This window comes from Podarcis melisellensis, assembly GCF_964234715.1.
Source record: "Podarcis melisellensis genome assembly, chromosome: 2".
In the NCBI taxonomy this organism is placed as follows: Eukaryota; Metazoa; Chordata; class Lepidosauria; order Squamata; family Lacertidae; genus Podarcis; species Podarcis melisellensis.
The window spans coordinates 9,914,176-9,938,715 of NC_138529.1; the positions used below are offsets into that span (position 1 = coordinate 9,914,176).

The 24,540-nt window shown below is 45.4% G+C and overlaps 1 protein-coding gene across 3 annotated transcripts in view; it reads right to left on the minus strand.

The window, feature by feature from the left end:
* The window catches only part of COL2A1 (collagen type II alpha 1 chain), a 96,358-nt gene that overhangs the window by 60,782 nt on the left and 11,036 nt on the right, over positions 1 to 24,540 (minus strand). For all 3 annotated transcript variants that reach the window (XM_081898499.1, XM_081898498.1, XM_081898497.1), the window contains 9 exons: positions 19,981 to 20,058; positions 16,383 to 16,427; positions 16,210 to 16,263; positions 7,904 to 7,957; positions 6,174 to 6,227; positions 4,569 to 4,622; positions 4,419 to 4,472; positions 2,692 to 2,736; positions 1,667 to 1,720 (listed from right to left, as the gene is read on the minus strand). In XM_081898499.1, the coding sequence (XP_081754625.1) occupies positions 1,667 to 1,720; positions 2,692 to 2,736; positions 4,419 to 4,472; positions 4,569 to 4,622; positions 6,174 to 6,227; positions 7,904 to 7,957; positions 16,210 to 16,263; positions 16,383 to 16,427; positions 19,981 to 20,058 (492 nt within the window). The remainder of the gene's footprint in view (positions 1 to 1,666; positions 1,721 to 2,691; positions 2,737 to 4,418; positions 4,473 to 4,568; positions 4,623 to 6,173; positions 6,228 to 7,903; positions 7,958 to 16,209; positions 16,264 to 16,382; positions 16,428 to 19,980; positions 20,059 to 24,540) is intronic.

Below are 24,540 nucleotides of genomic sequence, written 5' to 3' on the forward strand. Positions count from 1 at the left end.
CTGTCTGGATGACAGAATCATGCAACATATGGGCAGGAGGACCTGTTTCGGCTCCTGCCTTAGCCACTCATCTGACCTCCAGTCCGTCATGTGTGGTTCCACAAGTAGAATTTCTCCGGGTGATCTAAGTCAGTGATGGCCAAACTTGGACCTCCAGCTGTTTTGGGACTACAACTCCCATCATCCCTAGCTAACAGGACCAGTGGTCAGGGATGGTGGGAATTGTAGTCCCAAAACAGCTGGAGGGCCAAGTTTGGCCATCACTGATCTAAGTGGTCTGACAGTCTTTGACTTAACATATAAGGTCCTGAATAACTCAGGACTAAGTTAACAACAATCTGATGAACGTGGCCCAATAGCGGGCTGGTATCCAAGGCATACAAAAAGTTGCACCTCAGCACAGGTGTAATATGTGTGCACCCAGGTGCTCTAATCAATAACCTGGTCTCGGGTTTCTGAATCAGCTGCAGCTTCTGGACCAATTCCAAGATGGCAACTCCAGTTTACTTCCTACCCTTTGAAAAGCATTAGCACTTTCCTGCACAGCATATCTACAACTTTACAGCATGAATGGGGAACCTGTGAACCTTCAAATGTTGTTGGACTCTGGCTCCCATCAGCCCCAGCTAGCAAGGTCGGGGGTCAGGGATGATGGGAGTTGTAGTCCAAGGGCCACAGGTTCCCCACCGCTGCCTCTATTTGCATAGGAAAAAAGATCAAATTTAAGCAAATGCAAGTTTCTCTGCAAAGCAAACAGCAGCTGTGCGGAGGGGGACATTCCTGATTGGGACCACAGCAGGGGGCAAAGGGTTAAAGCCCCCGAATTCCCATGCTAGATCCCCACCACCATGTTCACAGCAATTTGTGTAGAAGAAATTCTGCACTTAACAAAACAAAAGTTGGGTCCCCCCTGCAGCAGGCTGGATTTAAACTAGAAGTTAGCCCCATTCGGTGCTACTGATCAGAGGCTGCTTTCTGCTTCTTTCCTCCACGGTCAACATAATAAAGCATGCCATGTCCTTTAGGGAGATGCCCACTGCCATCTTTTGAGATATGCCCATTGCAGTAACAATCTGCTGGCTGACGGGTAAAAGACCTTTACCATGCATCGTGGGGCACAGCAACTTAAACAGCCTTTGCCAACTCATGCCCTCCAGGGATTGGAGACTAGTCCATTGGGCAAATGGGGCACTGCTCCACCAACATTGGTTCCACCAAGCCCACCTACCTTCTTACTTAGAATCAGTCCAGGGCGTGGGCCCTGGCTTTCTGTTTCTTCTTCCTTAGTCGTCAGAGTTGCTATAGCCAAACTCAGCAGGGAGGTGGATGGGGAGGAAACTATAGCTAACTGACTCTGCCTGCCGCTGGCTATAGCGCCTCATACTGTTGGCCTCCTTGCCTTCTGCCCTACCAGGCCCAAACAGGCACCAGTCACCTCTGCCTCCAGATGTTCAACAACCAAAAGCCACAGCAAGTATACTGAAAAGGGCAAAGAAATCTCATGCCATCATTACTTTTATGGAAATGTGGTAGGCCATGACAAATGGGGTAGGGGGATCACAAGGGGCAGGAGGTTTTCCACTAAAGTCACGGGTGTGTACATTTTGTCTGCACAACATTTCCAAGATACAGGACTTGCAGCGTTCAAGTTAATGCTGATACTTACCGCAGCACCAGATGGGCCAGGACGTCCTCTCTCACCTGGAAGACCACGGGGACCCTGGGAAATAACAATAACAAACATGAAAAGGGCATCACAGCCTAATCTCCCAGAGTGCAGATTTCAGAGTGCAAAGGAACCTACTTTTCAACATTATGGCTAGTGAAATGCTCATCAGCACGACAGTGTGGTGTAACAGTTAAAAGGGTTGCAGTAGGGTCTAGTGGTAAAAGGTGAAGGAGCCCCGACAGTTAAGTCCAGTCGTGACCGACTCTGGGGTTGCGCGCTCATCTCGCTCTATAGGCCGAGGGAGCTGGCGTTTGTCCACGGACAGTTTTTCCGGGTCGTGTGGCCAGCATGACTAAGCCGCTTCTGGCGAAACTAGAGCAGCGCAAGGAAGCGCCATTTACCTTCTCGCCAAATGAGTGTGGAGTCACATGTGAACCTGGCAGAATTCACCGCGAATTCCAGGGAGGTCCTGAATACGTACATTTAAGTTGCACAAACTCTCAGGACTATTTCCGAGCACAATTCAAAGTGTTGGTGCTGACCTTGAAAGCCTTAAATGGCCTCGGTCCAGTATACCTGAAGGAGCATCTCCACCTCCATCATTCTGCCCAGACACTGAGGTCCAACTCCAAGGGCCGTCTGGCGGTTCCCTCACTGTGAGAAGTGAGGTTACAGGGAACCAGGCAGAGGGCCTTCTCGGTAGTGGCGCCCACCCTGTGGAACGCCCTCCCATCAGATGTCAAGGAAATAAACAACTACCTGACTTTTAGAAGACATCTGAAGGCAGCCCTGTTTAGGGAAGTTTTTAATGTTTGATGTTGTAGCTTTATTATTAATATTCTGTTGGGAGCCACCCAGAGTGGCTGGGGAAACCCAGCCAGATGGGTGGGGTATAAATTATTATTATTATTATTATTATTATTATTATTATTATTATTATTCAAATACAGATGGGCAATTCCCAGATAGGCTAAGAGTGCTGTTATTACTGATTAAAAATAAGTTGAGCAGCGGATACTCACCATTGGACCTGGTGATCCAGCTTCTCCAGCAGCGCCAGCTTCACCCTAGAGTAAGAGAGACCATGGTAATTATGAAAGCAAAACATGTCTTTGCTACCAAACTCCACATCTGTGTGGATCAGGGGTGGGAGATGAGACTCTGAAGGTGCTTCCAAATGACCTCTTTATTCTGATTTGTTTGTGAGGACAGCACAGGTTATTTAATGAGCATTCGTCCTGGTATGTTGGCAACCTGAATTTGCTGGTCTGTGTTTGAAAACAGTGGTAGTCTGGAAGGGCTCTGGATGCTGTGGAAACAATTCTCATTGCCATTCCACTTCGTTGAACAATAGAGGGCACTCCACTAGCACATACAGCGGTACCTTGGTTCTCAAACTTAATCCGTTCCAGACTCTCAAAACTGTTCGAAAACCAAGGCGCAGCTTCCGATTGCCCGCAGGAGCTTCCTGCCCTCAAGCGGAAGCCGCAGGAGCCGCGATGGATGTTCGGCTTCCGAATAATGTTCACAAACTGGAACACTCACTTCTGGGTTTGCGGCATTCGGGAGCCGATTTGTTCAGGAACTAAGCGGTTCAAGAACCAAGGTACCACTGTACAACTGTAACAAGGGCAAACAGTTGCCTGAAGATGCATCTCAACTGGCAACCCCATTTCTGGCAGAAGTGGAATAGAGTGGGATGGACGATTGCTGCCAAAGAGGAGGCTGCACAACTGTAAGGAGCCTACTCAGTTTCAGCACCCATACAAAGCCGAGTGCAAAGTCCTCCAAGTTCTTGTGATACTTGCTGGCTGCAGAAAAGGAAGACCTCTAGATCCCATGCAATGAAATGAGCATATACTATAAAAAGTTGGAAAGGTCCTAAGTTACCGTTAGGAATCCCCATACAGCTCCCCCCACTCCTTCTTGTCTTAGGCTCCTAGACATTGGGGGGGGGGGGCGCAGGGAGCTTCCAGGCAGACTAGGAAGCTTAGAGATGTCATGTGCGGTGAGCATCCATGATGCTACAACAGCAGTTAGCAAAAGACATACCGGTTGGCGGAGACAAGGGTAGTGATAGACTACGGCTGTTCATTGCTCTTAAATACTGCATGCTTAATTACAGCAATCTGCTAATTATGCACTTGGGTGCTAAGAGAACATGGTCATTTTCAGCATCCACTTTCTTGGGTGCTGCTGAAAACCAAAACAGCCCCCTGCTTTGAAAATCCTGCTCTCTTTGCACCTTTTATATCCCTGGAGGACGGATTTTTAACACCAACTAAAGGAAGCGTTTTCTTTTCCTGACACATCTAGATCAATTGGTCTACCTGTCATGATTTCTTGGGGGGGGGGGAATACAGTGTAATTTACTTTGAAAAGTCTACAGGGAAATTTTAAAACTGTACACTGTAAATTCACTTAAGAACTGTTAATTTCACCCTGGCAAGCAAATTTACATTGGTTTTGATGTGCAGGGCTTCTGTTTTAAAGGAATATAAGCTCTCAGTCAGCTTAAACTGCACACCTTGGATTTGCAAGGATGTGATTGAATCCCACCTGAAAATAGTGATAGCCTGGAAGTGCCTACAGTCTGAAACTTGGTAAGGGGGCGTTGACTGGAAGTTACTTGAGGTTGCAAAGGGACCTTGACAATATTTAGAAAAACTAAAATGGTATTCATTGGTTGGAGTGGGAGGCATGGGAAAGCCATAGGTGCCCATGGCTACTAAAATCGAATGTCCCTTACCTTAGCACCTGCAGCGCCAGCTTCTCCCTTGGAACCATCTAATCCAGGATAACCCTAGAAAGAGAGAGGAAATCATGAAGAGGTTTCATTGCATATCCTTGGCAGAGACTTTTACTAAAAATCCAGCCTATTTAATGCTTGCATACTTACTCTGTGACCTTTTACGCCGGGAAGACCTGGGGTCCCAGGGAAACCTCTAGCACCCTAAGAGTCAACGAGAGAACGGTTCAGGTAAATAAATAAAGTTTCTCAAACAGATGCTGATAACTGAACAAAAGCTGGGATACTAAACAGCTCACTGCAGAAGTTAAAGGGCCAAATTTCTGTCTTATCAGCCATTTACATTGAAGGAAGATTATCCAAAATGCATACATGGATAAGTCTGTACTAGAGTATGGAAACAGGAAGCAAAGCCAACTTGTTCATGTTAAGCTATGACTTCTTTAGCCCTTTATTCCATCTCTATCTATACTCGGAATGTAAAGCTCTCTGTTCCCCATCAGTCACTCCCCCTTTTCAGCAGGCTTTAATTCAGGGACCCTCTTAAATGGAAAGGCAAGCAAAATTGCTGACATCATAATGCCAATTCATGACACCTGTACTGACTGCCAAGTTTCAAGCATGCCCTAACCTTTTCTCCACACACAGCCCAGTCTCAAATTAATACCATCTGCAGATAGGTTTGTGCAATTCCACACTAGTCGCAGAATTTAGAATTTTGTTTTAAACCAAGCTTCCTACGGCTGCAAACATAGGCTTCAAAGATATATAGATATTTGCTGTTGCAATTTGTATACAAAAGTCCAAATATATATGGTGTAGAACAGATCAGATAAAATTGCCAAACAGAACAAAAATGTTAAAAGGTATACAATTTAAACCTCAGAGAACAAAACTGTAGGCCTTATTTTAATGGTAATAGCTAAAAAAACTGCAGCCTTTGCTGTCACCAGCTTATCTTGTTCCTCCAGGAGAAAAGTTACTTAATACCCCAGGTGAGATGATGACAGTGGGGTGATTAACCCTTTACGCAAGTCTCTGTATGCAGAGCAAAATAACTGTATGCAGACCAATGTTTCTTTTAAAACATGTTTCTTATGGCTTCAGAGGTGGGATTCAAAGTGTTCAGGCAATGATGGCAGGGGAGAATTTTCTAGGGATCAGGGAGCAGAGTTTCAGTGGCTAGCAGAAGCAGAATAAAATTCATAAAAATGTAAAATAAACGTTGATTTATTTAATTTGAATAACGTAGACAGATTGGAGAATTTAGTTTTTAATGAGATACAGAATTTGGTCTGGTGGGTCTTAATGCTGTTCAACACTGATAATTTTGTTTGCAGTAATTTCTAAATTAGATAATTTCTAAATGCAATAAAAGTCTTGGTCACCAGCATGTGGCAATGAGCTACAGGAGTTAGTTGTTCTCTGGCTCTCTAAACACCCTGAGAGCCAGGGTAGTTTCAAAGTCAAATTCAGCAGAGACTCCCACAATTATCCAGTAGCCTAAGCCAGAAATCCAACATACTATTTTTATTTTTAATCAAGGCTTTGATCTGGTGGAGAATCCTGAAATTCTAAGCTCATCTTCAAGAAGCGTAAGGAGATCCCTTCATCCAAAACCACAGAATATTTCCTCCCAAACTGTGCCTGTTTATGTCAACTAAATGTACTCTCAGAATAAAAGTGCATTCTGCTGCATTTCTTTATCTGGTTGTATGTGCACAGATATCTGAGATATGCTGGACAACGCCATACCTGAGGCCCAGGTGGCCCACGCTCTCCCGATTTGCCAGGTTTGCCAGATTCACCCTGAAAGAGACAAAAGTGATTAAGTGGCTAAAACATACTCTTTAAGAAAAGGATGACATTTATACAAAAGTCAAGGTCAGAAGAACACATCAGAATTGAATAACGTAAAGCTGCTGAGTTAACTCCATGGTCCTTCCTAGTTTGCAGTTCTGTCTCCAACAAAAACGACAGTTGTACCGTGGATCCCAAATGCCTTACGACTTGAACATTTTGGCTCCCAAACGCCGCAAACCCAGAAGTGAGTGTTCCAGTTTGCGAACGTTCTTTGGAACCCAAACATCCGATGCGGCTTCCGATTGGCTGGAGGAACCTCCTGCAGCCAATCAGAAGCCGTGCCTTGCTTCCCAAACATTTTGCAAGTCAAACGGACTTCCGGAACGGAATGGTTGTTATGATGAGAGATGCAGTCCAAGAACATCTTTGGGACACCAGGTTGAGCAGGAAACTTTTGGCACTTCAGCTTCCATCATGACTATTGGCCATGCTTGCTGGGGCTGATGGGAGATGTAGCCGCTGAAGAGCAAAAAAGGTTCTCCGCCCCTGACATAATAGCAGATTAGAAATCTGCATTAAAAATAGGTAAAGGTAAAGGTAAAGGGGCCCCAGACCCTTAGGTCCAGTTGCGGACGACTCTGGGGTTACGGCGCTCATCTTGCTTTATTGACCGAGGGAGCCGGCATACAGCTTCCTGGTCATGTGGCCGGCATGACTAAGCCACTTCTGGCAAACCAGAGCAGCGCACGGAAATGCGATTTATCTTCCCACCAGAGCAGTACCTATTTATCTACTTGCACTTTGACGTGCTTTCGAACTGCTAGGTTGGCAGGAGCAGGGACCGAGCAATGGGAGCTCACCCCGTCGCAGGGATTCGAACCGCTGACCTTCTGATCAGCAAGCCCTAGGCTCTGGGGTTTAACCCACAGCGCCATTAAAAATAGTTGGTTCAAATAAACGATTTAAGTAAAAAACTCCCTACTTAGCAGCAGCTACCCAACAAAACCCACAAGAAAACAGCACAAGTAGTTTCAGTTCTTTTGTTTTATATCTCCCTTGACATATACCCCGCCCCCCAAAGCTGCCCTTCTAGATAAAGATTTACCCTGGTCAAATCGCCTTCAGTAACTCAGGCAACAAAATATAACCTTCTCATTAGGGTAAAAAGCCCCCAATCCTTGCAGGTCTGTTACAAAGGACATGTCAATTTTATACCAGTTTAACAAGCCCTTCGAAGAATCCTTGGAATTGTAGTCTGAAGAGAATGCTGAGAAGTCTGTAAGAAATTACAAGCCCTGTATCACAGAACTACAGCTCCCAGAATTCCCAACTGTGAAGCAATGACTGTTAAACCATTTTAAATCTGTAGTGTTTCTTTTCCTCAAGTTTTTTTTGCAAACCTTGAGTTTTCCTACTTGATACCTTTCCTCTTGTGTGCAGAATGTGCTATTTCGGCTGTATATTAGGACCCACATTCTGAGAATGACTTCGATATTAGCCTGAGTGATACTGCGTGTGTGTGTGTGATAGGATGAGACATAAACACTCTGTGCCTTAAAACGTCAAATGTCTTGTATTTCACCTTAGCATTCACTTTTGCAGCAAACTCCTCAATGTATGTGCTAAGCTGCTCAAGTCTACCATCATCATGATGGGCAGATGTCAAGAGATAGGATACTCACATCATCGCCAGGTTTTCCGGGTGGCCCAGGTGGCCCACGGGGACCCATTGGACCCTAGAGAGAGGGGGAGGGAAAACAAAATATATTAGAAGTCTGAGACCACCTGCTGACACCTGTTAGTGGCTAAGGGGTCTTAACAAGTTGAATATGTTGACAGTGTACGTAGGGATCCATCCTTTCTGTAACTGTGGACTCCCCAATTCACTGGTCATGCTGGGGCTTCCTGTATCCCTATCTGCAGTTTTATGTAGCTTCTTGAAATCTGTCCTTCCATATCAGGAGAAAACGATTCTAGAGTAGGCTTTGGCCAAGAGATTTCCATGACAATTACCGACGAAGGAAGAATGGCGTATGAAAATGATGGACTATGCAGAATTAGATAAACTAACAGGAAGAATTTGAAACCTGTGGGACCAGAGATTCTCAGAAGACTGGAGTAAATTTACGGATTATTTGAAAAGTAATGGTGATGAACAGATTACGCTAGTAGGTTTGCAAGAAGTTTTGTAAGGTGAATTATTTGAAACATTGCAAAAAAGACAATGAGGAGAATTGTTAGTTAAAGATAATTAAAGGTGATATGAAATTAAGAAATGCATAATAAGTGATAAGGAAAATCATCAGAGGCATTGACGGAAGTCCAAAATTTATTGTATAAGATGAGAAGTTTTGTTGTATGAGTGATAATATGTTAAAAACAAATAAAAATGTATTTTTTTAAAAAAGAGATTTCCATGACATGTGGCTGCTAATACACCACTGCAAAGCTCAGGAATGGGACACCCCTTTGGGGGGTTCAAGGCCCACATTCCCTTGGGGAAAGAGTTCAGGAGGCAGGCAGAACACTTCATTCATCTCCCTCACTTTTCATTCATATATTCATTCTCTTCCACTCATTATATTCCTCAGCAGACAGAGCAAAGGATCCAAAGCGTGTCATTTGCCAACCCATGGCAAAGCTGATGCTCAGTTCCAGAGGCCAACAGTACAGGACAGAAACTAGAGGAAATTTCTAAAAGAAGGGACCATATGGCTTTTGCTTCACCCCCACTCTTAACTAGGCTTTCTAGTTATCATATTGCATTCACAATTAGAATGACGAAAGCGTAGGGGGTTTTCCCCTTCGCACACATGCAGTGCATACCTGTTAGGGAACTAATCTCAATTTCATGACTGGCAAAAGGCAGTTCTTGTGCGAAACACTAAACCATGGTTTAGTGTTATTTGCACAAGCAAGACGGATGTGCCATGAGCCTTGGGTTCACGACTGCCCCTTCTCCTCCTCCCATACAGCTCATTTCAGTTCCCACAAAACCTGAATTGTTGCAGACTAGCCAGGGACTGTGGCTGAAAACAAACCTGGTAAGTTTCAAGACAACCCAGGCTTTGTAGGAATCAGAAAACTAAACCCTACCAAACTCCTCCTCCTAGCAACATGGGAGGACCAGAGGGAAGGCTGCAGTAGTGTAGGTAGTCAGGGCCAGCAGGGGGGGGAGAAGTCTGCACAGGGCCAGGCTGGGCCGGGGGGGGGGGCGGCTGTCATAGGGAACTATGTACTGCAGCACAGTGGCTGCTGTGCATCAGGTTATGTGATTCTAGGGTAGTAGGGGAGCTTGAAATTGGTGGCTGCCCTGTAAAAAGGTGGAGTGTGTGAGATTAAGGCTCACGGCAACTCCTTACAACTTATGCATAAATCACTAAACAGTGATTTAACAGAACATGCAACAAGGCCCCTGGCGTTGTGCTATACTAATGCAGGATGTGCAGATAATATTCCTGAGCAGCACTGATATGAAATACAGTTATAAAGGTAAAGGGACCCCTGACCATTAGGTACAGTCATGGCCGACTCTGGGGTTGCAGCGCTCATCTCGCTTTATTGGCCAAGGGAGCCGTCGTACAGCTTCCGGGTCATGTGGCCAGCATGACAAAGCCGCTTCTGGCGAACCAGAGCAGCACACAGAAACGCTGTTTACCTTCCCGCCGGAGCAGTACCTATTTATCTACTTGCACTTGATGTGCTTTTGAATGCCATTTACCTTCCCACCGGAGCGGTACCTATTTATCTACTTGCACTTTGACGTGCTTTTGAACTGCTAGGTTGGCAGGAGCAGGGACCAAGCAACGGGAGCTCACCCCATCGCGGGGATTCGAACCGCCGACCTTCTGATCAGCAAGTCCTAGGTTCTGTGGTTTAACCCACAGCGCCACCCGCGTCCCTCATGAAGTACAGTTAAGCTGTATTTTAATTACACCCCAGACAGTTAGAAAATGCTTTTTAAAAATTGGCGAGAGTAATCTTCGGCAGCTCCTGAGTCTCACACACACAACACACTGGTTAAAGAGGGCTCATTGCTGCACTCTTTTCCCCATGAGCCTCCAAAAACTCTGAAATCATAGTTCTAGCCACCAGCAGAAATCTGCCCAATAAAAACATTTTACTATTATACTATTATACCCTATCCTACCAGATAGAATAATTGGTCAGTCTGGACTCCTTTGGGAGCAAGGGCGGGATACAATAAAGTAATAAAGCAAGTAATACATTGCTATTTCAGGTATGGTACCAGATTGTGGAATGGTCGGAGACTTCCGGGATAGCGCGATCCGGTAATGGCGGATTCCCTCCGAGCTCCGGAGGGAATCGGCTCCGCAGAGGACGGGTCTTGCCGTGCCGGCGACACGGGGACCCTCAAAAACCGCAGGCGCTGAAGCCTGCGGACTTGGTGACTCGGTGGGCACCTTAAACGCCCTCCCCGACCCGCGAAGAGCCTTTTTAAAGGCTGCGGAGTGGACTGGGGTGCGGCGCGGTGCTGAGAGTCCATCGCTACCTCGGCGGAGCGAAGCCGCGAGCCATGGCCGGAGAGCGCTGTCTTCCTTCCTGAAATTTGGACTGAAACAAAGAACCCGTGAGTAAAATGAAAATTCGACACTAAAATTTTACCTTTGATTGGAGTACGACCGGGGGATGTGCTAAAAGGAAGTCCACACTCCCCCCCCCCACAAAAAGATTCAAGCAAGGAGAGGAGCACTAAGGTGGAAAGACGTTTGTGTTTAGAAAAACAACTTGCACGAAATGGATTAAAAGTTATTGTGCTGGAGAGGAGAGAGGAATATTAGAAGCTTTTGTGTAATCCCCCCCCCCCATTCTGGACCCGGGAGTGTCCTGCGTGTGAGCCTGAGGAAAAAAAAAAAGAAAGAAAGAAAGTTTGACAGCTGTCAAAAGAGCTGTCAAATGGACGATTAGAGGCTGGAACTGTGATATTTAGAAATTTCTATTTGGATTAAAGGTGACATATTGTATCTGAACTGATTGGAAACAAAGTATTTTGAACAACAAAGTAACGAATTGCTGGAAAAGAACTATTGGACTGGCAATCCCCCTGGAGGGAACAAAGGATATTGCAATGGCTGCAGAAGGAAAATTATGGGCAGAGATAGAAAAGATGTTTTTTCTCGTGGGAACTTTACAAGAGCAGACTGCAGATATGAGCAAACAACTTGTGACCTTGAATCTGAAATTGAGCAACTCTGCTGACGATACAAAGCTGGAAAAAAACCTGGCAGCCGGAAAAGAAGAGACAGCTTTGGAAATGGGGGGAAAAGAAGAAGAAGAAGAAGGAGAGGATGTTCAGATGGAAAGTCCCAACCAAAAGCCTGCAGCTTTAGGAAATAAAGGAACTGAAGAAGAGGACCAGTGGACCGTAAATCTGCAAAAGGAGAGAAGGATAAAGGAAGAAGCCCCTGGAATATCTGGAATACTGGAATACAAAAAAACAAATAAACATGATTGGGACTTCTTCCTCAAGTTCGAATATGGGAGACTGGCAGATCCTTGGCAGCAATTGCTATTGACTGATTCGGTGGAAGGAAAGAACAAGCATGATTGGGACCCTTTCTTTAAGTTTGAGCATGGGAGATTGGCAGATCTTTGGCAGCAATTGCTACTGACTTTGGTGGAAGGAAAGAAGATGGAATTTGGGACACAACTCCTTCGAGAACTGAAGGCCAATAAGCAACAAAATAGACGGAGAAAGACTAACTGGGGCTTGAGAGCCTCGGATGTGAGAAATCCGGGCTGAAACTGTTCTTTTAGAATAGTGATTTGGGAAGGGACAGAAACCGGGCCAGGGAGGGAGGGGGAGAGTAGAATAGTAAAAATTTATGATTTTTGTTTTTTTGTTTTTAATTTTAATTTCGATATGATTTGTTTAATAAAAAGGGAGGATTTCGTGGGAGAGAGGGTAGGACGACCTTAAAAGGAGCTAATGCGTAAAAATAGGATAAGTAAACTCGAGCCTAACAAGAGATGTTAAATATTAAGAACAGAGGACAAAAATATAATAGAGAGAAGAGGAAATAACTTGCTGAATTAACTATTGAAATTGGAATGTGGGGAGGAGAGATGTGGGGAAGTCAAGGAAAGAGGGTAATGAACATTATATATGTTTTGTTTTGTGTTTTGTGTTTGTGTGTGTGTATGTCTATAAAATGTGAAAACTCAATAAAAAATATTTAAAAAAAAAAAAAACAGATTGTGGAATGGTCTCCCACAGGAGACATGCCTTCATCCCTCATTTTTTAGACAAAGTCTGAAAATGATGCTGTTTCAAGAAAGCATCCTTAAAGGTCTTTAAATTTTGCCCTACTTCACAGCTGATTTTGCTATTGCTTTAAACTGCCATTCCTGATGCTTGGATTTGTTCTTTAGTGTGTCATTTTATTGCTTGTTTTTATTAAGGTGCGGGGAAGAAATCTGAGGCAGAAAATCCCACAAGTGCCTCTTCCCCTTCCTTGGCAGTAAAAATGGAATAATAGCACCGTTATGTGACAACTTGCTGCCCTTTTGCAACACCCCACATCTGCCTCACACTGCCTAATGATAGGGCCGGCCCTGACTAGACGTGATGCTCAACACAGAGCTGCTGATCGAAACGGCAGCGTCATGTCAAGTTCCATCACTGTGACAAAAGTCAGATAGTGGACAGCGCAGTGAGGCTGCACTGCATCCCTGACCTCCCTCTGATTGTGCAGTTACTATAGGCTGGGATGGAGAGGGGTGGGGCAACTGTGAGGTCAGTGTGGTGCAAATGTGCTGGTGGAGACAATCCAGCGCTCCTGCCAGCGCATTTGCACTGCGCTGACCTCACCAGTGCCTCACCTCCACCCATCTCTACCACAGTAGGCAGCACATCGTACCACCACTACTGAGACTCACCCATGTATTCTCCCTACACATCTCCACCCCCAGGAGTGGCAACCAGGAATATTGAGTGTAACAGGGAGATAAAGGTAAAGGTACCCCTGACTGTTAGGTCCAGTCGCGAACGACTCTGGGGTAGCGGAGCTCATCTCGCTCTATAGGCCGAGGGATGTGACGTTTGTCCACAGACATCTTCCGGGTCATGTGGCCAGCATGACTGAGCCACTTCTGGTGAACCAGAGCAGCGCACAGAAATGCCGTTTACCTTCCCACCGCAGCGGTATCTACTTGCACTTGACGTGCTTTTGAACTGCTAGGTGGGCAGGAGCTGGGACCGAATAATGGTAGCTCACCACTGAACAATGGGCATCTCGAACCGTCAACCTTCTGATCGGCAAGCCCTAGGCTCTGTGGTTTAGACCACAGCGCCACCTGCGTCCCTTAACAGGGAGATAGCACAATACAGATTTGCTTTTAAATGCAAATGGAGGTGAACTTCTTCCCCATCCTTATACACAGCTGACATATTCAGTAGCAGACCACGTCAAGGATCACTTCTTGTTCCTGCACATCAGGCTGTCTCCCACCATGACACTGTTCTCATATGCAATGTAGAAGTACATTAGAACCCTGGGTTAATTGTAAGACACCACAGACTTCCTACAGAAACCACTATCGATTGATGCTCTCCCAGAAAATAATCTCCTAGCAAACTATAGATGTACTAGCCCTGTGGACCAGCATCCCACTCAAAGATAGACGGAGGGTCACAATCCACAATGATACAGAATAACTGCTATGTCTATTCCCTTACGCCAACAAGTTCGTAGGCCAACTTGGAACCTTTTAAGCTGCTCTTTGCTGCCTAAACTACATCAGTGACATTTTTATCTGCTGGATCCATGGGAAGAATGCTCATGAACAATTTCCACCCCTTCCTACACCTGAGCCTGGAAACAACTAAAGCAGGAAATCCACTCTGCAGTCATCACAATGCAACCGTGTACTGGACACCTAAGTCCACTGGTCGCTGCACGTAAGTGACCAGCTACTACCCTGAGCACATCATATGGTTGACAGTGATGGGCCAAGTCCTAGGGTTCAAGTACATTTGCTGCAGTCAATCAAGGCCTCTCACCTGGTGGATATATTCAGGTAGGAACTAATATTAAAATAATAATAATAAATTTTATTTATTATTGTCTTTGTTTGCTACTATGGTATGCATTTTTGTGTTTTTACATTGCAAACTGCCCTATGATCCTCGGATGAAGGCCGGTATGAAAATTTAGCAAGTGATGATGATAATAACAATAATATTCATTAAATTAGAATACATTTCCAATGAGAACATTGATTAAAAAACAGCAACAGGCTGGCACCAGGGTCATGAGCCATGCTGAGTCACATGCCTTAGGACCCTCGTACCTACGGGACCGCCCCTCCCAGTATGTCCTACGGAGAGCCTCAAGGTCCATAAATAGCAACACCCTAGTGGTCCCGGGCCCTAAGGAAGTTAGATTAGCTTCAACCAGAGCCAGGGCCTTTTCAACACTGGGGGAACGCTCTGCCTCATGAGACCAGGACCCAGCAGGATCTGATTTCTTTCCGCAGGGCCTGTAAGACAGAGTTGTTCCGCCTGGCCTTTGGCTTGGAGCCAATTTGATTCCCTCCCCCTCTTTCTTTTTTCTTTTTCCTTTCTCCTCCTGTGATGAGGCTGCATTTTAATATTTTAATGTTTCAATATTTTAATGTTGTATTTTAATTTTGTTTTTAAGTTGTATTCATTCAACTTGTTTTTATTATTGCTTGTTAGCTGCCCTGAGCCCGGCCTTGGCTGGGGAGGGCGGGGTATAAATAAAAATTATTATTATTATGGCAGATCAGAAGGGAACCAGATCATACACAGATCAGCCATCATATGTCTACCTGGCTAGCCTTCCAGTAGGGCTGGGCGATATATTGTCCAAAACTGGTTTGAAATCCATATAGTGATATCGGTTTTATAACTTTTGACCTAGCAATATAACCTGAATCACGATGTGTGTATGCTATGCAGAAATCACGTGGGGAAAACTGTGAAGCCAGCCAATGCCTCTACATAGCGCCATCCTTATTTCAGACATTGTGATATATCAGTGTATTGGGATGTTTAGCTGGTGATATATCACAATGTTGAAAACCAGGTATCTCCCTATTGCCCACCCACAGCTGGTGGGACCCCTGTGGGGCTCCCTGGTCTGTTCTCAGAGTGAGGCACAGTGGGTATGATGGACTGTGATGAGAGAGGCAGTACCTTCAATATCAGAGGCAATATTCATCTCCATACCAGTTTCTGTGAGTCACAAGTGGGGAAGAGTGTCATGTTTCGGAACCTTAGGTCTCCAGCTGTTTTTGGACTATGACTCCCATCATCCCTAGCTAGCAAGACCAGCAGTCAGCGATGATGGGAAAGCCATTTCCCATTCCTGGGGAGTTGACGTTGTGGGCTGGGAGCAAGCCCTCCCCCATCTGCGTGGGGCAGGATAGCCCCTGCACCATTGGTTGGTCCTCAGCCACATCATCCCTAGGCCGTCCAATCCGGACGGTCCGTGGGCGTGGCACGGGCTATTTAAACTGCCCATGGCCAAGCACTTGTTCCTTTTCTCCCTGCTCGGTCAATTCTGTAGTCCAAAAGCAGCTGGACACCCAAGGTTGGGGAAAACTGCTATAGAGGCATCTTGTTGTCCACTGCGAGAATAGGATACTGGACTAGGTGGGGTTTAAACCTGATCAAACATGGATCTTCTTATCTTTTTAATGTTCCTCTCCAATCCACTAAAACCCCATCATGTCCACCCTTAGTCATTCTCCCACAAGTGAAAAGCTGCAAAGTCTCTCCATGGGATAACTGTTAGATCTTTTCAGTTTGCTGGTGCCCTTACTTTTTGAGAACCCCTAAGCTAAGAGCTTTTGATTGATACTTTATAAAAAGGCTTTCTCAGGACGTTGAGGATCCCAGAAGTGAAGAGGGGATTTGCAGGTGCATCGTGGCAAGAGGGAAAGGAGGAAAACACGAGCGCATGAATTGTGCCACAAACATGCGCACTTCCTAGATACTCACGCCAGTACCAGGTTCACCAGGTTCACCAGGGCTGCCTTGAAATCCTTGAGGGCCCTGAAAAGAAGAGCACAGATACATAGTGGTCCCCTTGGGAAATTCTTCCATCGGCCTCATTTTTTTCTTCCAAACATGAGAGATCATCCAAAAAAGAGTGGAAAGGTTTTGATACTTACAGGAGATCCTGGAGGTCCAGGAGGTCCTCGTGGTCCCATAGGTCCCTATAATAGAAAATAAATAAAATTAAGCAATCGTTACCCCCCCCCCCAAAAAAGAAAGGAAGATACAATCCCAACACAGGAGATACACCAGGCCCTGCCTGTACAGGCATTAAGAACCAGGGCAGGGCTTCTTCAATGGCTGCTGCTTCTTTAATTCTCCCTCTCTTTTTTGGAGCATCCAGGGCTATTTGTATTTATAGAAGTCATTCGGCGGTGAAAACACACACACACTTGCTTTCTCTTGGAAACTGTCCATGTTTACTAAGCCCGAATTTCATTTACTGCTTGCCAAGAAATGCTAGAGAGTAGAAATTTCCTGCTGGAAGTCTTGTGGGATCTTGAAGAACAGTAGCTGCTGTCTGTCTTTGCATACTTCAGTTCTCGGTCCAAGTGCAACAGTGACCCGGCCCCTTAAAACAAATCTCTCTATTACTTCCCTGTCCATAATCATCTGTTTCAACTCTTTTGGCACATGGCTTGGGAAGTTCTGGCAAGTGATGCAAAGGCCCAAAGACCTTCTCTCTCTCTCTCTCTCTCTAGAAGTCAGTCTTTCCGTTAAAGCGGCTTGCTTGAACAATCTTGGAATAGCAGGTCAACAAACGTTTATAAAGTAAGTTAGGCAATAAAATTAATTGATAATGATAAAGTGGTTTTCTGGAACTCTGGGTACAAAGGAAGGTGGCAGCGACGAGACTTTGATGGCATCAGTCTAGCTTAACATCAGGAATGGATTGGACTCTATGGGCTTCAATAAAACTATGCTGTTTGAGGTACAAGCAAAAGCTGTAGCTCCTTTGGGCGAAATGTAGCTATGCTGGTGACTCAGCTACCCTATTTCAAGGGGACAGAAACAGTCCCAGTGTTATTGCAGTGCAGGGATCAGGAACAAGTGGCCCTGCAGATGTTTCTGGACTACAACTCCCATCATCCCTGACCATGATGTTTGGTGCTGATGGCTGCGGGAATCCAACAACAATCCAGAAGGTCACAAGTTTCCCCTTCCCTATTGTAGTGTATTATTTTATGCAAACCATCTTGAGCATCCTTCTGAAAATATCAGAAGAGATTTTTTTTAAAAAAAAAATTAAAATAAAATAATCAAATGTTATCTAGCTATCTATCAATAGATCTATATACACATTGTCGGTGTTACCTTGGAACATTTTATTTACTTTTCTTAACATTTATATATTCCACTTTCCGTCCATCACAGAACCCAAGGCACTGTACATGGGGCTCACATGACCAAACCTAGGTGGCCTCAGGTGGCTTCAAATTGTACCTTGGGAGAGCCTAAATGGTACATGGGGTGTCTGCTTGTCTGTTTTAATGTAGCTCTCAGTCAGAGAAACTAATATGGGCTATTAAACACTCTGCATGTCTGGAGTGGAGGTGAGGAATCAAACTCATATAGCACCAAACCAGATCTACAAATTTAGGGCCATTTGGAAGAGCTCCTGTAACATTTACTCATTGGAAGTCCCACCACTTTCAATGCAACTCAACCCCAAAATGTGCTAAGGATTATGGCGCAGGTGTACATCATACCTAGTTCTCAAGATGGCTGAACTCTGACTGGTCTCACTGATGCCTTTCGTAATTTCTCTATTTTGCTCTGCAAAATGCATCTTCTGTCAAGCATTTTCCAATGTAAAACGAGGCTCTTGGCCTAGCCTACAGCACATAGCCCTCACAGGTTTAACAGAAAGCAGGTGTGGCGGTTAAGTGTGCTGGACTAGGATTGGGTTCAAATCCACACATGTCCACAAAGATCACTGGTGACCTTGAGGGTTGTGGCTGAGGTTAAAATAGAGGGGAGAGGAAGAGTCATGTATGCTACCTTGAGCTCCTTAGAGGAACAGTGGGATATAAATATAGTAATTAACACAAATATAATATCCATTAGTAGTTGGTCACATTCCAACAATCAAATGTTGTCTTAAAAATCCAATATTATGAGTAAGTCTCAGACACCGGCATAAGGGAAGAAGCTGCCGTTAATCACAGCTTCCTATTACATCTGAACAAGGAAACCGGGGTCAACGGCTTTCACACAAGCCAAAATGCAAAGCCATCATTTGAAGATGGTTTCTGAAGCCTGGCTAGCTTGGAAGTCATTAAACGTAGTCCTGGCTTGGACATGACCTGAAGCTATGGTTGTCTATAGCTTCTTGTTTCATCACTCACGCGAAGGAAGGAGTGACACAGCTGTGTGCAGGTACCTGAAGCTCATACCTATCTCTGTTTACTAGAGCAATCTCTGATCAACTGAACGTGACAATTCCCTCTCTGCAGGATAGACTGGCTCTAGAGGGTAGCATTTGCCAAGTTCACAGGAACAATGGATGATCCACCATCAGCCCTAATCAACAGTGCCACTATTCTGTACGGGGCACCCACCCAATAAGCCCCGAAGCACCCACCATTTTCAGGGTAAGGCCCAATGAAGCCCTGAGTCTTGCCTGAGAGCCTCGAAACCCTGCAAGGTGGGTGCTGTCTGCAGGGAACCTAGGAAAATACCGTTGTGCAAGCGGAGCTAAAAGTCTCTTAACAGACTGTTCTCACCATCACTAAACTACAATCAGTGACACAGTATGGGAGGAGCCACAGGGACGGTTGCCCCAGGTGCAAATTTGTTAGGGGCGCAAAATTTCAGCACCTGGTGCTGCTGATGGCTTCTCCAAGCGAGCCAGGAAGTGACCTCTCTAGACAATGGAACAGCTCTTTTCTTACTTCCGTGGCTGTAATCTCCTGGGTGACGCGGATGCTGTTAGTATGCACGTGCGTACTCCATCCATTTCCCTGCCTTCCACCCACCTCCTCTGCATGGGCCCCGGGCGCTGGCAACCCATGTTACGCCACTGACTACAATTGCCAGGATTCTTCATGGAACATCATCCCACGGCTTCCAACTGCCATAAACCCAATATACCAGGTATATCTGGGGTGAGGAACCTATGGACCTCTACGTCAGAAATTGCCAAACCAAAAGGCTTCCAGTGGCACCCCTGGGCAGGTGCCCGAGACTTTGAGCTTTCATTTTTTAAAGAGCTCTAGCCCTTCGAGAAAGAAAGTTATGAGGTGAAATGTGCAAGTACTTTCTAAGCAATTTCTGTGCAAAGAAAATGGTGTAACTACCTTGTATATATTTCATGATACCGAGGAATGCTTCTGGTTGTTATTAGACAGCAACAGCATCTCTGTGTGTGTGTGTGTGTGTGTGTGTGTGTGTGTGTGTGTGTGTAAGAGTGAGAGATCTCCACAATCAGGGCCAGCAGGACATAGCTGACTTTCCACAGTAAGCATAAGATTGCCAGGAGTGGCTGCCTAGCTAATTTTGTGTTATGCCACACTCCTTCCATGGCAGCCATTTTGTGTCTAGCGGCCACTAGTCTAAAAAGTTGGGCAACTCCCATTGTTGCTGATCATTGCCGTGCTGGCTGGGTTGTAATCCAACAATATCTGGAGAGTCACAGCATACCCACCCCTGCAATATACATTTGTCGCACAGACATGAGCTCAAACGACTTGGGGAGACTCTCCTGCTCCTTACCATTGGTCCTTGCATCACTCCCATCTGAGCGCCGCCTGCTTTCTCGTCAAATCCTCCAGCCATCTGAGCACCAAAGTTCTGCAAAGATAAAGCACGGAGAGAATGTGGTCAGTTTCAGTAGAACGTGATGTGATGTGATCTGATGGAGAACATTCACACAATGAGGAATACAAGAAGTCTTTTGAAAAGTCCAGAATTTCCCGTAGTATCTGATGGGCAAGCATGCCCACATCACAGAGGAAGAAATTAGGGCAAGCTCGTTTTACATTTTTTTACGCTCCTTGGGGACTATACCTCCAGACATAGGGTGATATTTTTAGGCAGAATTTCATCTGGAGAGAAAAAGGAAGGGGGCTTTCTAAGTAGCAAGTTGTATTTTTTTGCCCACCCTATTATCAAGTCATTGTTTTGGTGTTTTCCACAGCAGTAAACAAGCGGGGGGTCGGTCTGCAAGGATAGAAATCAACTTTGTGGGACACAAACTTTCCAACAAGTTATCGAAAACACAAAACACTGTTCATTATATCTAGAGACAGGGTGTCTGGAACACAGAGCTACATCACTGAATCTAAACAATATTCAAGTGCACTTGGAATAATTAGAAAGTGTGGCTTTAAAATGGACACCGACAGGTCAAACGTAGCTCCCAAAAAGCACTGTTATGCGTTCTGAAGAGACATCATCTTGCCGACAAAGCTCCGTATAGTTAAAGCTATGGTTTTCCCAGTAGTGATGTATGGAAGTGAGAGCTGGACCATAAAGAAGGCTGATCGCCAAAGAATTGATGCTTTTGAATTCTGGTGCTGGAGGAGACACCTGAAAGTCCCATGGACTGCAAGAAGATCAAACTTATCCATCCTTAAGCCCTGAGTGCTCACTGGAAGGACAGATCCTGAAACTGAGGCTCCAGTACTTTGGCCACCTCATGAGAAGAGAAAACTCCCTGGAAAAGACCCTGATGTTGGGAAAGATGGAGGGCACAAGGAGAAGGGGACGACAGAGGACGAGATGGTTGGACAGTGTTCTTGAAGCTACCAGCATGAGGTTGACCATGGGGTCTCGAAGAGTCGGGCACAACTAAATGACTAAACAACAACAACAATGCATTCTGAGGAGAGCAGAACAACCCCATCAGATTTATTTATTAATCCTATTATGAAACCATTAAATACATCTCTATACAAGGATGCATGTCCAAAGGCAGTGGTGGAGCGTATGCCCACCAGTTTGACCCAGTGGCAGAGCTGGGTGCAAGGTGTACAGCAGCTGAGGAGGGTGGATGGCAGTGTTGGCGCCCATTCTCCTGTTCGAATCCCCTGGGTCAGGCCTGAACTGGGGGCTGAGCTGCGGCTGAGCACAAGGGCCCAGTCAAGACTCAGCTCCTTCTCACTCAGAGCCAGGCTCTGATGAAGGAGCCTGCTGCGGGGGCGCCTGTTTGCACCCCCTCACAAAATTGTGCTCTGAGCCACGGACCCCCACGGACACCGCCCCACGCTACGCCTCTGTCCAAAGGTGCAACCTCAAGATCAGTTACTCCTTAAAACATTTTAACTCTACCTCCGTGTCCACAAAAGACTGAAATGGGAAGAACGGACCTTTTTCGCTCTTTTCAATGGGTGTTTTCATACAGAGTAGGAACTCTAATGTTTACCAGTAGTGACTCAGTAAATAATGTGTATCGTTGGCTACCCTATAGGAACCTGGAGTAAAGGAATATGACTTGGTGAGTGTGGAGTAACATTCAAAAATCAGGGTTAGTTACTGCAATCAAAGAACAAGAACACATTCTACACATTAATATCCTCCAGTATGCCAATCTTTGATATTGTTTAGGTAAAGGGACCCCTGACCATTAGGTCCAGTCGTGACCGACTCTGGGGTTGTGGCGCTCATCTCGCTTTATTGGCCGAGGGAGCCGGCGTACAGCTTCCGGGTCATGTGGCCAGCATGAGTAAGCCACTTCTGGCGAACCAGAGCAGTGCACGGAAATGCTGTTTACCTTCCCACTGGAGCGGTACCTATTTATCTACTTGCACTTCGTGCTTTTGAACTGCTAGGTGGGCAGGAGCTGGGACCAAACAACGGGAGCTCACCCTGTCGCGGGGATTTGAACCACCGACCTTCTGATCGGCAAGCCCTAGGCTCTGTGGTTTAACCCACAGTGCCACCCACGTCCCACATATTGTCCCACATATTGATATTGTTTACATGCCCCTAATAGCAATCAAGTGTGGGTTGCAAAAAAAAATACAGTCATTAAACTACGTTAGTGTAGTGTACCTCAAACATGGGCCTGCAGATGTTTGACTACAAATCCCATCATTTCTGACTACTAGCCAAGCTGGCTGGGGATGATGGGAGTTGTAGTTTAGCTCCACTAAGTTCCCTGGGACTTCTTCCCAGGTAAGAGGATATAGGATTACAGCTTTAGCGACTCTAAAATACAACCTTAAGGAAATGCACTAATGGAATGTCTGCCTTTGTCCAGACCTGCCACTCTCCTGATTTGATTCATAACCTGACACAAAATCAAAACCTGCTCAGTCCTAGCAACACTGTCACTGCAACCCATTGCTAACTGGCTTCCTCAGCTGAAAATTACAGTTCCAAAAATTTCCCTGAAATAGACACAACTGGTTGGTGTAGCCACTAATCTGCTGGGGCTAATAAAGACCACCAGACCTAACAGCTCTCAAAACTAGAGTTGCCTAAACAAGTTGGGTGTAATTAACTAGGAATGAATTTAAGGTGCTTTGCAGAGGAATTTACAAACGTATTTTGGACCTACAATGGAGTGTGGAGATAGGTATGCTTAAGACTACAGAAATCAGTGGGCTTATGAACATCTAATTATATATTGGGATGTCGATCAAAGTCTATAGACAGTGGTGAGCCCTGATGATGATCCTCCTCCATTCTCTAGCACAGTAGATTTCTACCTTGAGGGAACCTTTTCCACATCAGCTGATTGTAGGGGGTTGGACTAGATGACCCTTGGGGTCCCTTCCAACTCTAGAATTCCATTATTCTATGATCTCCTGCGAAATTATCTATGCCCCTGCCACAGAGCCCCAGTGCATTAAAAATTATTCTATGACATCTCACAGTTAGGAAAAAAGCCGCAGCCCAGCCTGTTGAGCAAACTATCAGTCTTGCATGAACTGAGAATGTATTGCTATGAGTCGGGGGGGCGGGGGAGCAGGCTGTATGCCAAGACCCTTCTAATTCCTAGATCCAGCAAGTGTTAATATCTAAGGACGGATTCAAATGGTTGGAATGGCCAGAAAAGTTTTTTTGATAATGGCCCTCTAAATATAGGTCATTAAGGTATCAAAGGAAGTCGCTCTGTGCCAGACAAATGGGGGGGGGGGCTCCCTCAACTCACTATTTGTTAGTTAGAAAAGACAAAGGCCAGAAATGAGTTGTGTAAGGGTAAGATAGAAGCTGGAGGAAGAAGCAGGCTGAAGCCTATGAAAGAGAGAGATGCCTGATTTCTGTGGCTACAGAGAAGCAACACCCGCTTGGGGTGTCAGTGCTGTGAACCCATCCATCACAGGCTCAGGTTGTTTAAATAAATCATATGCCACAGGGTCCTCGTATCTACGGGACTGCCTCTCCTGGTATGCCCCACAGAGGACCTTGAGGTCCATGAATAACCATAGTTTAGAGGTCCCAGGCCCTAAGGAAGTCAGACTATCCTCCACCAGGGCCAGGGCCTTTTCAGTGATGGCTCCGACCTGGTGGAATGCTCTGTCCCATGAGACTAGGGCCCTTCAGAATTTAACCTTCTTCTGTCGGGCCTGTAAGACAGAGCTAGTCCACCTGGCCTTTAATTTGAATTCAGCCTGATCTTTTATTTCCCTTCTCTTCCTTCCCCCTCCCCCTTTTATGAAGATCACCCGCTCTGAGACCCCACAGCTAATTCTCCCCTGGCCTCCTCTCTGGCCCAAGTAGAACCAATTCAGCCAGCTAGCCCTGGGGATTATCTGATTTTTGATTTTTGAATTTCATTGTTATTCATGTTTTTATACTGTATTTTATGCTGCTTTTATAATTAAGTGTTTTAAATTTGTTTTTAGCCACCCTGAGCCCAGTTTTTGAACTGGGAAGGGCGGGGTATAAATAAATAAAAATAAAATGAAGACACTGTACCTCATTCCAAAGCAAACACAAATGCCTGGGTAAATGCCTGGAACCCCTGGAATCTCGCACCGCTCAGAGATAGGGGTGGCGTTTTTCTAGAGAATACCCAACACTCCCTTGCAGATGACTTCTGGCAAAATAAGCTTTGCAGTGAAGAGTTAGGCAACGTTTCAAGGGATTCTGATTTGTTGCAGAAACGCGTGTTATTGTGGGGAGGGGGTATTTCCAGAGGACACCCCAGAACAAGGTTTGAAAACCACAACTCTAATGGCAAAAGAAGGTAATCTAGGCCATTGAAAACCCAGCAGTCTGTTGTATTCTGAATATGTGGCGTTTTTTAGGTAGCATATTATGCATGCTGAACTGAATTAAGGCTTATTGCAGAGTTAGAACACCAGGAATTCTTGGTAGGTAGCA